This window comes from Centropristis striata, chromosome 21, assembly GCF_030273125.1.
Source record: "Centropristis striata isolate RG_2023a ecotype Rhode Island chromosome 21, C.striata_1.0, whole genome shotgun sequence".
NCBI classification, from domain to species: Eukaryota; Metazoa; Chordata; class Actinopteri; order Perciformes; family Serranidae; genus Centropristis; species Centropristis striata.
The window spans coordinates 9,078,225-9,094,689 of NC_081537.1; the positions used below are offsets into that span (position 1 = coordinate 9,078,225).

A 16,465-nucleotide genomic window follows, 5' to 3' on the forward strand; every position below is an offset into this window, starting at 1 on the left:
ACGTTTCCTCATGTATCATCATCATCCCATGGACTGACTTGTTTGTTGTCGAGCAAGATGGAGTTCCTTTTGGGAAATCCTTACAGTACCCCAGTGGGACACTGCATTGGTATGTACGAAGACATTTTTAAAGCGACACAGCTTGGCGATAAATGTTTATGTTCTAGAAATGTGTCTAAGCTGTGTGAAAGTCATTAACGGGCTCGCTAGCTTTAGCATGCTAACGTCTCTGAATGAGTTCTCTACAGCTGGACCGTTAGCCGCCTAGCTAACTAATGTTAGTTGTTACGGTAACATCTGTTGTCAATACCGTTATTAGACTAAATGTCTCTTTTTTTGTTGTTGTCAGTCCTTAGATTGGTGCTAAAAACGTAAATTAATACAAGTACCTATATCTTGAAGAATGACTAACAGCTAAGTTAGCTAACAGATAGCTAGCCACACCAGTCATCGTCTTAAAATGAGTCTGCTGTGTTTTACTGAGACGTCTTTATAATCTTAACGAGCTACTTGTGTCTTTCCAGAGAGAGCCACTGATGGCTCTCTGCAAAGCGAAGACTGGACCCTCAATATGGAAATATGTGACATCATCAATGAAACAGAGGATGGGTGAGTGGCAAGTTAAAATCAATAAATATCCATATCTGTTATTGATTAACCCTCATGCAAGCACTTGCTTAATAATGTGTTCCTTGTTCCTGTGCTGTTTACATTATGCATTGCTACACTACCATATACAAAAAGAGTCAGCCATTTATCTGTGTCATACTAAGGGAGGAAGCCTAGCTCTGGCTGTATTTTATGTAAGGCCTCATTGCTTATCTCATTTACCCATTAACCTTGTACTGTATGTTCAAGCTGCTGTGTTGCATTCAGGTTTGTTTGAATAGTGGGTTGTAAACTGCCTTCAGTGGATCTAGCCTAGTGCAGTGCACTGCATAATATCAGCAGTTTTAAAAAAAGGTTGATTCTACTTTTTTCTTGTCTTTGGGGAATGCAGTGGGCGTGAAACTGCTCTAAGGCTGATTTGATCCGATAGTAGTGGTCAAAGAATTCAAAAGTTAATTATTACTGCCTTGAAGTTGAACAACCACATTGTCAATGAACACATTGTGCAAATTCAAAGAATCATTGACATGTGACAGCTTTTTGCAGTTGTGTCAGGGCTTTTCAAAATGGCCCTCAGTCATTAGGTTCTTGTGTTTGTAAATTTGTTATAAAGATGCAGGCATAATGTGCTATGCTATACTTGCATGTTTTAATGTGTTCTTATGTTTGTGTGTGCAGGCCAAAGGATGCCATTAGAGCAGTAAAGAAGAGGCTGAATGGCAACAAGAACTATAGGGAAGTGATGTTGACTTTAACGGTGAGTGGACTAGAGGGGGATAGCTACACTGTATTTACATTTTACCGTAATAAAAACATTAATTATGTAGTGTAGTTCCCCTAATGGGATGACATGCAGTAGTAACTGTTTTTTCCTCACATATAATGGTAGCATTATGTAGAATCTGCATTTGAATAGAATTTGCAATCCAAATATGATGTCAATTCAGTGTCTGGGCTGCAAAACTTAAAACATCTATAACAGTTTTGATTCAAAGTATATTCTGACAACAGTTTCTTCTCTGCATCCATCAGGTCCTGGAGACCGGTGTGAAGAACTGCGGACATCGGTTTCATGCTTTGGTCACTAGCAGGGACTTTGTTGATGGTGTGCTAGTTAAAATTATCTCCCCTAAAAACAACCCGCCTACAATCGTTCAAGATAAAGTACTCGCCCTGATTCAGGTAAGATAACAGTGTAGTCTGTGCATGTCATAAAGTTTCATAGGCTATTCCCATGACATATATTGAGTCTTTAAATTTCATTTTTTTTAATGCTGTACATCAATGTGTGAGGTGTTTCTGATTGACTCGGTTAGGAAGAGGTGAAGCAGGGTTTGCAGCGTAGGTGTTTAGTAAAGTATGTGTGGGCGTGTAACCGTTCGAAAGGTGTCCTGTCATACCCAGGCAGAGCCTCAGGTAGAGTACAGTGTCTCCAGGGGTTTCAGCCAGGAGCAGCTCTAGTTACCTGTCACAGCTCGGATAACGCCGCTAGGCTCATGTGAGCTGCTCTTATTTCCACCAGGGAAACCATGTGACCTCAGCTAACAGCATGGACCTGCTCTGTTTGTCCTGTCTTTAGGAGGGTCAGCTGGGAAAAAAAATGGTGTGGGAAAATGCTTTGAATGGCACTCCCTTTACACAACAGCAAGAGTATTGTTGACATTTCTTTTAGTGAGTTAAATAGCCAGTTGATAAGCAGACTGTGGTTTAATTGTGCAGTTCCCTAACCACCTGTGTTATTGTGCGTGCCTTGGAATTGATCAAAGTGAGCATGTGTGCGCACACTGTTAATAGCCCTTACATAATTTAAGTTTAAAGTAATTCTAAGTTGATATATTTGAGACTTACCAGCCTCGCTCAGAATATTGTTTTTTCAACCAGCTTCATGTTGTGTCCAGGCACACTTCAACCAAAGTAAGATGGCTGTTGTGGAAATTAGAATTTTGGATCAAACTGACTCGCAGTTTGAATTTACTTTATAGAAGATTTTTTGATAAATAGCATCTTCAAAGTCATTTCGCTCAGGTTTTTTAAAAGCGTGTCATGTGTTTACGCTTTGTAATAGCCCAGTTTAGCTTCAACCTGCCCACTGGTGACAGAGAAAAGCCAAGAGCTTTGTGGTTTGCGGACTGAATGTATTCAAGGCAGACAAACAGAAATGATCACAGAACAGGCCTCTTTCACCATTCTAGCATCCCTTGCTTTGTTCGCTGTGTCAGCCCTCCCTCTACTCTTGTTTTTTTTTCTCTCTCTCTCTCTTTCTGTTTAACTCTTTTCTTCCTCTGCCTCCTCCAGGCATGGGCTGATGCGTTCAGAAGCAGTCCAGACCTCACAGGCGTGGTCCAAATATATGAGGAGCTAAAGAGGAAAGGCATTGAGTTCCCCATGTCAGAACTGGAGACCCTGTCTCCTATACACACACCTCAGCGGGTAGGAGGCATCACACTGACCATTAAATGTGTGCAGAAGTTTCTGTACCATGACCATGCATGCTGTTATTTTCTCCCCTGCTAATAAACTTTTCTGTAAATTCTCTATTTCTCTGTTGCCTTTAGTTGGCATCTGCTCCGGAGGGTGACTCCACCCTACATAAGTTCAGCAGCACTCCTCAGCCCACACCACCGGCTGTCCCACCAGCCTACACCGCCCCTCAGGTCCCCAACATTCATGCTTCTGGATCCATAAATCCTACACCTGAACAGGTACAATGTTACTCCCATAAACACACTGAAACTAGACTGTTCAAATAGGTACTCGCCCTGTAGCAACCTGCTGTTCCTATACAAGAGGACAAACTGTCACATGGATTGACAATACCCAAAGCCAGGGGTTCTCAAACCTTTCTTACTTTTGTTTATTTTTAATATTTTGGGGTTATAGACACTCATTTGAGAGGCTTTCAATTTTAGTTAAGTCAAAGTTATGTGTTGAGCTCTTCATGTACCCCATAGGGTACAAGCACTCCTGGTTGGGATTCATTGTCCTAAGCAATACTATTTACAATTACAAATGCGATAGTCAGTTTGCCACAGAATAGACTAACTGTAACTAACTAACTGATAAATTTAATTCTATGACCCCCAGATTTGCCGGCTGCGCAGTGAGTTGGACATTGTTCGTGGAAACACTAAGGTGATGTCTGAGATGTTGACCGAGATGGTCCCTGGACAGGAGGATGCTTCAGACTATGAGTTACTTCAGGCAAGTAACCACTTATATACATATATATGTGTGTGTGTGTGTGTGTGTGTGTGTGTGTGTGCGTGTGTGTGTGTTTTGGCTGTGCACTTTCTGAAGTATGTATGAACATGTAAAATGTATTTTGTAGTTAAAAAACATGTAGAAAGCATTAAAAAAACAGTCACCTGTGACGTGTGTGTGTGTACATATGTTCTGTTTGTGTGTTTAGGAGCTGAACAGGACTTGTAGAGCCATGCAGCAGAGGATAATGGAGCTCATCTCCTGTGTTTCCAATGAGTCAGTGACCGAGGAGCTGCTGCATGTCAACGATGACCTCAATAACATTTTCCTACGCTATGAAAGGTTAGAACAAACATACAAATGCGGGTGCATACTCATCCTTTGGAGTAAAAACAGTATGCACATCGAAATGTGTCTTTTCAGCGACAGCATTGTATGTTTGTTCAAATGTGGTTAAGTAAACTAGATTTTACGCTGTTGTTTCTTTGCCTCAGGTATGAGAGGTTTAGGTCTGGGAGGTCCACAGCTCAGAGTGTCAACAATGGGGTAAGTCAGCAGTTTAGGTGCTTAAACACCCAATATTTACAGCACATTTGAATGTCCGGGATTACCTGTTTTCTTTTCTCTTTTCTTCTGAAACTAGTTCTTCCATGTCATGGTGCTTATTTTCTGCTCATGTTTTCTCACCCTCTGGTGTCGCCACCTTTTAGTGTCAGTTATGTGCACTTGCATGTTCCATTACTAGCCAATCTTGATAATGTCTTTCAAGTGCTGTTATATGTCAATTTATTATCGGTGTACATGCCTGATTAAATGGAAACCCAACAAAGACATAAGTGCCAGAGATGGATATGAGTCATTGGGACTTGACAGAAAATAACTTTCGACTTGACTTCAAAGTTAAAGACTGATGATTTGACTTAAATAACTTGTTAATTTAATTTAATTGTCAATGTTGGCATTACAATTGTTAAGACATTGGGGTGTATTTGAAGCATTTTTTTATAATTCAAAGTTTTTATTATCTTTTCATTTTTACAACATACAAACGAACATCAAACAAACCAGACATGATAGAGGTCATGAAAAAAATAAAATAAAAATAATAATAATAATAAAAATAATAATAAATAAAAATAGAAAAAATGCAGTAATAATAATAGTAAATAAATAAAATACAAAATCTGAAAATAAATTAACTAAAAACAAGACAGGCAAGTGAGCAGGCAGGGCAGGCAAAGTGTATTTGAAACTTGGACCAAATGACTTGAGTCACACATCTTCACATTGCAGTTCTTTATTTAAAAAAAAAAAAGCAAAGCAAATATATGATATTTACACATATTTTAATGTTGAATATTCAGTGATCCATTGTTTCCCATAACACAGTCAGAGCACATGTTTAAGACCTGTCCAGTAGGGGGAAACATTGATTGTGACAATACAATGAATGCTGTACAAAAAGTCGTTGCATTTTGGGAAGTACTGAAATGAGCTGATTGCATTTAGAGATTCACTTATGTTGTCCATGCCAGAATGAAATACAATCAGCAGTCCAGTCACAGCTTTGGGCAGTGGATTACACCAAAAGGCTGCTTCAGGATTCAACACTATTGTTAAAAGCCTAGTTTCAGCAACACATTGAAGGAATTGTTTTATGTTACTTCTTTATGACTGTTTTTACATTTATCTAACACGTGAGCCTCACTGTTTCCTGATCAGCTTCGATTTGTTTGTTTAAAGCTGACTGAAATACACTCCTGTCTTGAAATGTTTGTCAGTATAACACCTTAAAAATATCCAAATGCTTCATAAAATGTGAAGCATCTAGCTTCACATTTTATGGAAGCAACACATTAGAGTAGAATAGCCTTTTTTATTTTAGTTTCCTATTGTTTCCATCTCATCTCTGTATGCTATTTTCTTAGTCATAAACCAAAGTAGACTGAAAACATTGCCAGGAATGTGATGAATATCAGGAACATACTTAGCTCTTCATTGGGTTTCCAGCATAGTCTGTAGATGGATGATGAGTGTCCATTTCCTCCCGCTGTTCAAAAATGAAGCCAAAATATTCCTGATACGAGTGCTGCCATGGGCTAGTGACATCATTCGCAAATGTAGACCGCACTGTTTTGATTGCAAAAAAAGAGTTATTTTTAAAGCATATGTTGGTGTTTTTTTGGGGGGGGGGGATTTATGACATATACTGCAGCCAGCCACCAGGGGTCAATCAAGATGTTTGGGCTTCACTTTTCGGGAGCTGTCATTTCGTCCATCTTTATGTAGTCTATGATTCCCAGTTAATCAGGCATGCTATATCTTCCACTGTTATCATGCCATTACATTGTGTCCCTGCACAGGCATGTAAATGGTATTCACTGTCTCTTCCTTTCTGTTCTTTTCTGTTCTTCTGTTTCTGTGGCTAGCTGAGACAGGCAAGTATGAAAATATTGTCAACCTCCCTAAATGAGCAGCGTCACCCCACAGCAACTGTTAAAACATGGCTAAATAATATATGGGCCCTGCCTCCACCTGTATCCGTCACCCCCATATGGCATGTTTTGACTCTGCAGCCCCCCAACAGCCAATGATATGATTAATCTGGAGGTAGACTGACACACTAGCTTTAAGACGGCACTAAACTGAATGTGTCCCTAGAATCACTATCATGTTGTATTTGATGAGTCAGGGTTTGGTAATTGGAAAATAGATTAATTCCTCCTCCAGAGCCCAAATATTCAGTCTTCCCTTCTCCTTCCTTGCTGTATTTCTACCTTCTTAAGGGGATTGTTTTGTTTTTATGGACACTTTTAAAGTCAACACTATTACCAATTGGTAAACAATACTAAAATGTACTTCTAAAGACGAGCATTATCAGTGGACCCCCTTAAGAAGTTTTTTCAGAAAGTTACTTAATTTCCTGCTATCCTCAGTTACAGACATTTTCATGCTCTCCTGAAGCTAACCACCATGTTTTTCAACCTACTCTTTTCATGCACCATGCCCTCATTTTTCATTTCTTTTCTTTCATTTTTTCCAGACAGTCAAGGAACCCTGCCTTTCTTTAGCCTTCCACAAAAGGATTTGTTTAGCTGCCAGACACCCTAAATTGAAGCGATAGTGAGTCTCGTCAATTCTTTCTCACCAGGTCCTGAGTGAGGCCACAGAGGACAACCTCATAGACCTCGGCCCAGGCTCCCCAGCTGTGGTCAGCCAAATGCCCAACGCAGCCCCAACCAGCTTGCCTCCCGCCCTCACAGCCCCAACAGCAAGGCCCTCCTCCCCGGCCACCTTAGCCTCCCGCCTGGCCGGCCTCGGTACGTACACCTCATCTCTGACATTAGCCAAGCGCTCCTTCATAACAGAATGACGCTCTTCTACAATTATAATAGTCTATAATTATATTACTGCACAGATATTGGAGTGGCATTGAACATAATTAAAGTTATACATTTGTAAAGTTAAACTATTCCTCCTGCGGCAGTTTATTGCAGAGTTCATTTAGCCCCCAGATGATTAGATTTGTATTTGTCATTGCACAGAAATACAACGAAATTCAAAAGCATAATAAATAGTAAATAACAAGATACATTCTTATCATCTCATCTCAATAAATAGTAAATAGAAAAGATACATTCTCATTCTCTCAGCACTTAGTATATTCATGTCATTCATTCACTGTACCATCAATTTAGTGCCATTGTATGCATTAAAACAATACTGTAATTATATAAATATATATATATAAACAATACTGTAATTATATAAATATATAAAGTGCAGAGCATTGGATGTCCTTGATTAGTGCTGTCGGACCAGAGAGTTTGTTTTCAGGTCTGAGTTGAGTATGGTGATAGCTGCGGGATAGAAACTGTTTCTGATTCTGCATTTGACCTCTATTTCACATAGAGAGGAGAGAGGATTTTTGACACATTTGCAAAGCCTCTGTAAAACATATGAAAGAACAAACATTATTCCATTAGCTTTGAAGTTAATGCAGAGGAGTTTAGTTTAATGCTGTTGACACTCAAGTGTATTTTTTTCCCTGCAGACATGGGCGCCGACAGTGTGAGCAGCACCTTGAGCTCTTTGCCGAACTGTAAGCCTCCTTCTGGCCAGGATGACTTTGATGTGTTTGCTCAGACCAGGACCGGAGCTCTGCCAGAACCACGCAAGATGTATGGATGCATAAGATATCTATCGATTGTTGAACTCTAGATTCATTTTTTTTAAGGCGTCAGAATTTACAGTTTGTGCTATTTCAGATACAGATTGTAAAATGAGATTGTCTCCGGCAATTTTTTTTTAAATTCAAAGCTATTTCTACCTCTTTGTCTCAGCACCACAGAAGAAGACAGGAAAGCCTCCGACAGCCTTCCTCCCACTCTGGATGTTCAACAGCCGACTGCAGGAGCGGTGAGTCTCAGTGACAAAACCTTTAATGTCCAGTGTGGGCTATCATTTTTAGTCCGTGTCTTCATAACCACTCAAAGAACACTTGGAGTGTGTGTTTGTATGCGCACCATGCAGCTGTACTGGAGATGTTCCCTCATGCTTTAACTTGTGCTGCTCGATGTGACTAATTGCTCATTTAGCTTAGCCTTTTGTTTTGGCTTTTCTTAGGATATTTGTTTCTTACTGAACCTACAGTTCTAATAACTACGCTTTTATTTTTTAATTATATCATTGTGGCTTGCAACAGTTCAACACTACATTAAATCTTTAAGCATCCTAAGTGCTACCTGCGCCCAACTGTTTTTAGTGCATTATTAACAAGACTGACGTAGATTTAGTCTTGTTAGTTGTGTCTGCAGTGTTGTCCTAAGCCTGCTTTCACACTTGACACTACTGAATATAAACAGGACAAGGCAGTCAAATGTTGTTTTATGTTCTCTGTGGGTTGTTGACTGTAAAATGGTTAAATGAAATGATAAACATGGTGGTTTTATTGGCTGAGCCGACCTGCTGGGCTGTCAGATCGCTATATACTCATCTTCACCAGCTTTACACTGCATTCCCATGTTGTGCTTGGTATTTTTTCTCCTGCATCATATCGACATCACTCCATGACATTTTATGTGTATTGTCATCGCATGTGATTTGCCGCGACATTCACAAACATTGACCTCCATTCAATATCTTCATTTTTTTCCTCACAAAATACTTTACGTTGCATTTGAGTTAACTGAAGTTCATTTAAGTCATATTTTCTGTTGGGTTTGGGGTGGGATTTTTTTTTTTTTTTCTGTTGTGGCATTGCTGCGGTCTTGACGCTGCCCCGTAGGGTGCTGGAGGCCAGTCCTCTGTCATGGATGACATAGAGGAGTGGCTGTGTACTGATGTGGTGAGCCCATCATGATTTTTATTTCTGCCTGCAGTTTTCTCTCCCTTTCTCTTTCCTTTTTCACTCTTATTTTTAAAGACTTCTTAAAGCCAAAAAAAATAACCCATTTCTCTTACATTACATTTCCTCACTTTTTGACCAATCACACATTAATATCATAGTTCACTTTAGGTTACTAACGGTGTGTTGTTGGGACAAACTGATGTGACAAAATTGTGTAAAATGAGCATGAGGTTATGAATGCAGATATGTGTTGCTGCACTATCAAGTGTCGATAATCTGGTTAGGGTGCGTCACTGAAATTTTGCAACAAACAATCTAAATTGTGAATTACCATAAACGTTAGAAAAGGAGTAGATGGTGCCTCCAGGTCTGAAAGGTGAAACCAGTGTGGAAGTTCCTTAAACTTGCATTATTTCTAATGACCAGCAGGGGGCGACTCCACTGGTTGCAAAAAGGAGGCTGATTGTTTAAAAGCCTATGAAAAAAATTACCATACTTTTCACTTGGTTTATTACCTTAGTAAACAACTAGATGTTTATTTTGTAAATTATGCTCCTATTTAGACAAAACTAAACAATAAAGGTGCATGCTTTAGGGCGGGGCTACCTTGTGACAAGTCGAGAGCCACAGCAAACTGTCAGGATAGAGTTGCAACAATCACTCTATATTTAAATAACCATGAACTTGTTTTTGGTTCAATTCACTGGGATGCTATAATTTTATAGCGCTATTATGTTATAGCGCTATGATATGTTTATCCTTTGTGACATGTGCTCATTTTACACAAACTGATGAGACTGTGTTGCATTATTTAATATGATATCTGGCTGCTTTGGTTGGGAAACAACTGGTGGAATTCTGTTGGTATTCATAGCATTTCTATGAATGGAAATAAATTATTATTATTTCCAAAATTATTTGGAAGACTTTGGGTGAGTGGTATAACGGGTAAGTGGCTCCATGTTTTATAATAAAACCAGTGTGTAAGTGTGTATAATGTGTGGTAGTTTGGGCATGTGCGAGAGGAAACAGAGTCAACTCCCAGGTGTGACATTGTTGTCTTTCTTTTTCACCAGAAAGGAGATGAGGGGGAAGAAGGCGTGACAAGTGAAGGTAGGACATCATTAAACTAAATTTCCTCCTGAGGCCCCGTTTACACGAGGACGCTCGCGGGTAAAAACGACAAAATATTTTTTCGGAAGTGCCTTTCGTTTAGACGGTGACGGCGTTTTGGGGGCTTAAAGACGCAAAAATCTGAAACCACCTTCCAAAGTGGAAAAGTTAAATACGCTCCGCCGTAGCGTGTCCGTCTACACTGCCAAGACGCAAAACTCTGCTCAGATCTGCTCACATCACGTACGTGTTTACGTCACATACATGCTCCAGTACAGGAAAATAAACAAACGTGGGATTATTTCCATGCGTCGGACCTTCAAGCTGCTCTGGCAGCTCTAATAAACTTACAGGAGTCTTTCCACCAAATGTTCAGGATATGTAGAGATAGTATTACTGAACAGAGAAGGATCTGTAATTACCTCTCTCACATTTTGGATGCACCAATTCGTTGGAGGCGAGCCAGACGGCTGTGAACGAGACCTGGGAGATCTAGTGATGGTGGAGAACTTTGTGGAAGGAGTAGCTGATGAAAATGTGTGGCGTGAAAACTTCTGCATGCCCAAAGATGCTCTTATCGCTTTAAGTGATGCCGCCTGGCTGCATACAATCGAATTTCACACACTTTTTGCGTCACCGTATGCACGCAGATTTCCTCCCGAAAATGCTCGTCTAAACGAGGAATAAAAAGTGAAGACGCGACGCCACTTTTGCGTCTTCTGTTCAGACCGTCCTCGTGTAAATGTAGCCTGAGTTTCCAGCTATATTTTAGCTACATTCCCTCTTAAATTCACCTCCTCTAACTCCTTTTTCTCCTCCTCTGATTATCCAGAGTTCGACAAGTTCCTAGAGGAGAGAGCCAAAGCTGCAGAGATGGTCCCCAGCCTACCGTCGCCCCCTAGTGGCGAGCCGGGCGCCGCGCAGGAAACCCCAGGCCGCAAAAAGCCGGACAGGCCGGAGGACGCTTTGTTCGCCATGTAGAACCTTCCACCTCCTGACCTCTGATCCCCGACCAGCTGAGCAGCATCAGACTGAGGACAGACCGACCTGACACTAAAACACATCCACCTCCATTCTGATTCAACACTATTCAGTAACACTACAGAGATTCTCTCCTTCTAAAAAAGGGAATTATTCATGTTCTACATTAATTTCTCACAAGAAAGGGAAAAACCAAATGATATTTTGATATGCCACCCGATCAGACGATGAATCTCACCCACGTGATGGCGGGTGTCGGAGACCATGAGGCAGCCTCCCTCCGCCTGTTGTGGACTGCAGAGCTTCATGTTGCAGCTAATCCTAAAATAGTTTTATAAAAGAGCGTCTGCTGCCCTTGTCATTAGTAGCAAATACATTTCCTACCCCCAAAGCATGCATTAAAACCCCCCAAACCTGATTTTTATTTAAAGAAACCCCAACAGAAACGTTACGGTTGCAGGAATCACCTTTTACATGCAGCAGCACTGAGCATACCTACGAGGATATTGTTTTGGTGTTTGTATCAGTCCCTTTGCAAGTTGAACTGTAAATCTGTAAATGACAAATGTCAAGTTTATTAGTCGTGTGTATATTTAAGCTACAGATGTATGAAAGAGATGTTGATTTAATGTAGATTTTTTTGAAAAGGGTTTATCTTCCAGCTGCTCTGACAACAGGGATGTACCTCAAGTAAAGGGAATAATTTACACCTGATAATCTACAAAAACTAATTAAAAAGGAAGAAGAAGAAGGGAGTGTAGTTTTTGTGACTGGCATAATTGCGCACCACTTCAACAAATGACCCTCTAAATAACGTTGTAGATTTCTCTTTGACAAATCACAGTTGTTATTGAGATTATTTAGCTGAGATTTTAAGATGCTGTCTGAAATTTTCGCAGGTAGTTACTTCCATCAGCTGGAAAAATACTAATTATTCTCGTTTATGTAATCATTTTTTCTGTTTCATGAATTTACATGGGTTGAGTTCACAGGGAGTGGTTGTTATTTTGAACAGAAGCCCAGTCAGAGTTGGTCATTGGTGAGTTTTTACTCACTGACTGTAACTTCTTTTGGGTAGATTATGCTGTATGATTTCTCTGAAATTGAGTTAAGAGGACCAAAACTGTGCTTTCTTCTGGATGTTAGAGGAAAATTCTCAGATAATTGGCTTGTCTACACATAACCCGGTCCTTTTTTGACTCACAATTCACAGTTTAATATCCAGCGATGTAATGAGGAGTCAATATCACACTACAAAAGCTGTTTGCACATTATATTTGTGCATTTTCTCCTTTGTTTCTTTATGCTGACATCTTAAAAGGCCTGACCTTTCAACATGACATTTGTTTTCAGAAATGAGCCAGCTGCAGACACAGTGCTACAAATGAGATATTTGACTCTTTTGACAATAATAAATGCGACATGTTACACAATCACGACAAGCTTAAAACAAGCGTGCACTTTGACAGGCACATTACCTTTCAACCTGTACTGTAAATCAACGAACACTTAACCAGATGTAATTAATGAGAACTGTTTGGAAATATTCGAGCAGAAGTGTAGAAATAATTTATTCAGCACTATTTTTTTTGTTGACTTCAGATCAGTATTTTAAATCATTTTATTGTACGGAAGAGAAATAGGAAATGTTAAGGGACAGAATGAGAGATTGTGATTATGGTGTGTGTTTTAGTGTTTTTGTTAATGGAGTTCAGATTTTCCTTTTTATACATTTCTGCTGGCTAATGTATCTTATGTTTCATGGTTATGTGGATATTTTTGTTTATGGAAGCCCTGAGAGGAAAATGAAGAAAAAAATTGACCTAAAAGGTGATTTTTTCTTTTCTTTTTTTTGGTATTGTTGTAAGGTTTTTTCTGTTTGTGTGGGGTTTTTTGCCCCGATATTTTTTTAAGGTAACTTCTGAAAAAGCTTTTGCTTGGTGATTTCTTTTTTTCCATTCATGAAAACTGTTGAAAAAAGTTTTGTCTGGATCATTTTTTTTTTCTCATCTTTGAAAAGAGGTTTCTGTTTTTTATATTTTGGCTTGGCATCTTTCTTTCTTTTTTTCCTCTTTTGCACAGATAATCGTTGAAAACCATTTTAAAAATTACGTTTTTGTCATTTTGTTAATTTTTCAAAAACAAAATTCCTCCGAAAACAGGTGCAAAAAAGTTTGCACTTGTGAAAAATAAGAACATATTTGTCAGGATCACAGACGAGGAAAAAATGCTGTCGATCACTTTCAATAATTGAAAATTTGAATATTCCATTTTTTTTTCTCACTTGCCTCTCAGGGCTTCCGTACATGTTGCTTGTAAGTGTCCATAGAGTTAACATATTGATATATAATAAGGGCAATCCATTCATAGCTGTAAGAGAATCACATTAATATCATGAAGGACACATATTTTAATCGCTTCACTCTCACTGACTAGCACATGACAAAACCGACATGATAATCTTACTTTGGACACTTCTGACAAAGCATCAACATTGTACATCTTCTGTTTCGTTGTTTTAGTGTTCAGCGTGTGTTCTATAACGCAGAATTGTTTTATCTCAGTTGATTGAAAAAAAAAAAAAAGAACAAGCCTCTAAATGTGTGTTTTAAACAATACATGTTGTTACTATCCTGTTTGATACCGCCCAGGATCAACCTGGTTTATATCAGTGTGAGCTCTGTCAGTGATTTGTAACTGAATCTCAGCATACCCAAGACTTTGCCATGTCAGACCTGTTCTGCAGAGGAACAATATGTTTCTTTGTATGTCGCTGGATAATATGAAGAGATGCTGATAAAGGAGGCTGTGCTGTGTGACTGCTACTTTCCTGAGTTGCCTCATCTCTCATTTCTCTTTGTGTTGTTTGACTTATGCATGAACTCTAATAAAACATTAGCAGTGTGTCTGCATCCTTCGTCGTCGTCTTTATTTTTCTCATCTTATATTTCCTGCAGTATTACTTGCTGCAGCCCTCTCCTTGGCATTGCCCTCCTCCGCCTGACTCTCCCTCTTCAGATGGTAATAGCTGAAGCTGACCTGCAGTAAACCCTCTCTGGAGGCCCATGGGCCCCACACCAGGGGCTTCCCCCATTGGTCGTCTGGAATCGCCTCATCCCACAACATGGCCCCTCACATTGAGCCTCGGTCACTGGAGCGTTTTCCCGGTCAAAAAGAAAAAGAGGGGTGTGTCTGTCGGACAGTAGTCTGGAACACACAAGTGCACAGGATCCCTGTTAGATTCAACATGTGCTGCTTTTAAATGAGACCTCGTCATCTTTTCTGCAAGAGGTAATATGATGCTTTTATTCTTTTAAGTTGAAGGAAAATCATTGCTATTTATACAGTAAATCTGTTTTTTAGGATGTATTTCAGGTTCTTAGACGAACAAAATATTCAAATATGGTGATAATTAAGAAACCATGTTGTACCAGTAGCTAAGGCTCCATGTGCTGCTTTCTGGTTTAAGATTGTTTAATGTTACTGTGTTTGGAGTGTGCTCTTCTGTACTTCTGTTGTAGTAATCTGGACAAAGTTAAACTTGAATTTAGACACATTTGTTATATTTTGTGAAGCATCATATTAACCATGACATCATAATATCTGTTGCAGAGGCCTGAGCAAGTGTGTGGAGCTGTTCGACTTTCATAGAGCAGGAATACAGTGGATCCACTTAAAGGCTTTATTTGCAACAAAAAAAAAAAAAATCTCTTTTTTCCTTTTTTCCCATGCAATCCAGAGACAATCAAGCAGCCGTAGGGTTGTTTTGATAAGATATCTCCTACATCGTGTAATTTTATTGTGCGCTCATGGAATGCCTTTAATCTGTTTTCACAAATGCACTCTTCACTGTTTCTCAGGCTCTGCCCTCGAAATTGATACCCCACCCTGGCGTTTGTAATTCTCCTCCCCACAAGCAGTCAGTTAGCACACTCTGGTGGTTAAACCAAGCAGCCTGTTCACACGTGTGTCAAAGGTCAAAAGGATCATCAAACAACTCCAACCATCACTCAAACTGACAGTAGACGTCAGGATCAGTCAAAGCCTGGAGCTGCTGGCCAGAGCTGTGGTGCATTGTAGTTGCATTGCATGTTAATACTAACATGGTGCAATGAATCTGCTTTGCAACACAGAACTTGGCCATTCAACATCTCAACCATGAGCATCAACAAGTAAGCATAATGCAGATCTGTGGTGCATTCAGGTGCACCTCATAAACTCTGAGAAACTCAAGCTGTCATTTTTAAGTAAAATTCTTGTTGTTTGTATGTTTTTTTTCCCAACTGACTGCTGAAATAAGTTATTCCTGTTACATTTTAAGTCTATTTTAATATGGTGGTTACATCACACTGGATCTTTTTTAAAGAAGAATTAAAAAATGTAAATGTCATTTGTCAGGGCCTCAAACCAACGAGCTCTCGAAAACTAAATCAAATCAGGACCTTAAAATTGATTGGATTCGGAGAATTGGGACATTATAATTATAATATTATTATACTTGTTTTCAGCGCTGGCATGTGTGTGTGCATGAATGTGCATGTACTAAGTATACAGGATTCAAACCTGGGATATACTTTTGACCAGACTACCTTGATGCTGATCTTGCAGAACTTTCATCTCTTCTTCACATGACTCCCAATAACGTGGGAAATATTTAGAAACTATAACATCATTTACAGTATATGTAATGTTTTGACAAAGTGTACCACAAAATCTCAAAAATAAGGCTTGTTAAAACATCACTCATTTCTCTCATATGATCACATTAAATGTCTAAAGTACACATATTGTTTTGTATATTTACTGCCTGTAAATATGTGATGTGTCAATATAAAGGATCTTATTTCATGCATAGCTTTACGATGGCTCCTAATATATCGTTTATACAAGTTACCTTGTTTATAGCCATTCCAACTCAAGTTACAACATTTCTTTTTTCAATTTATATAGATCTCAGATATATAGACATTCAAATCTATGTGTCTAATCTATCGCAACTATTAATTACATAATTTGTAAAAAAGTTATAAACATTTGTGAAATATAAATCCTATAAACAAATCTCAGCTTTTATAATTGGATCTAAGGTCAAATAAGAAATGAAACTAAATGTGATATCATAGACCAGCACAGGTCGACTTAAACATCCACCATGATTTCTGTGACATCTTTCCCACCAATGACTTGTGTGTTGATCAGCTGACGTATGAT

General features: G+C 39.1%; 1 protein-coding gene across 2 annotated transcripts; it reads left to right on the plus strand.

The window, feature by feature from the left end:
• tom1l2 (target of myb1 like 2 membrane trafficking protein) lies at positions 1-14,166 on the plus strand. Of its 2 annotated transcripts, XM_059324498.1 has the most exons (15): positions 1-109; positions 525-609; positions 1,288-1,366; positions 1,642-1,791; positions 2,905-3,039; positions 3,165-3,311; positions 3,694-3,810; positions 4,019-4,152; positions 4,305-4,356; positions 6,962-7,130; positions 7,865-7,991; positions 8,154-8,229; positions 9,098-9,157; positions 10,237-10,273; positions 11,106-14,166. In XM_059324498.1, exons 1-15 carry the CDS (start codon positions 58-60, stop codon positions 11,252-11,254), a joined length of 1,569 nt encoding a protein of 522 aa, XP_059180481.1. In that variant the 5' UTR covers positions 1-57; the 3' UTR covers positions 11,255-14,166. The 2 variants fall into 2 exon arrangements, with proteins under 2 accessions (XP_059180481.1, XP_059180482.1); XM_059324499.1 differs by lacking the exon at positions 9,098-9,157.
• Positions 14,167-16,465: the final 2,299 nt, after the last annotated feature.

Excerpts from the sequence above, each read along its gene's own strand:
- tom1l2 (XM_059324498.1), top strand. The coding sequence starts at position 58 with ATGGAGTTCCTTTTGGGAAATCCTTACAGTACCCCAGTGGGACACTGC. Across the intron at positions 3,312-3,693 it reads TAAATCCTACACCTGAACAG|ATTTGCCGGCTGCGCAGTGA; the intron begins GTACAATGTTAC and ends TATGACCCCCAG. Across the intron at positions 10,274-11,105 it reads AGAAGGCGTGACAAGTGAAG|AGTTCGACAAGTTCCTAGAG; the intron begins GTAGGACATCAT and ends CTGATTATCCAG.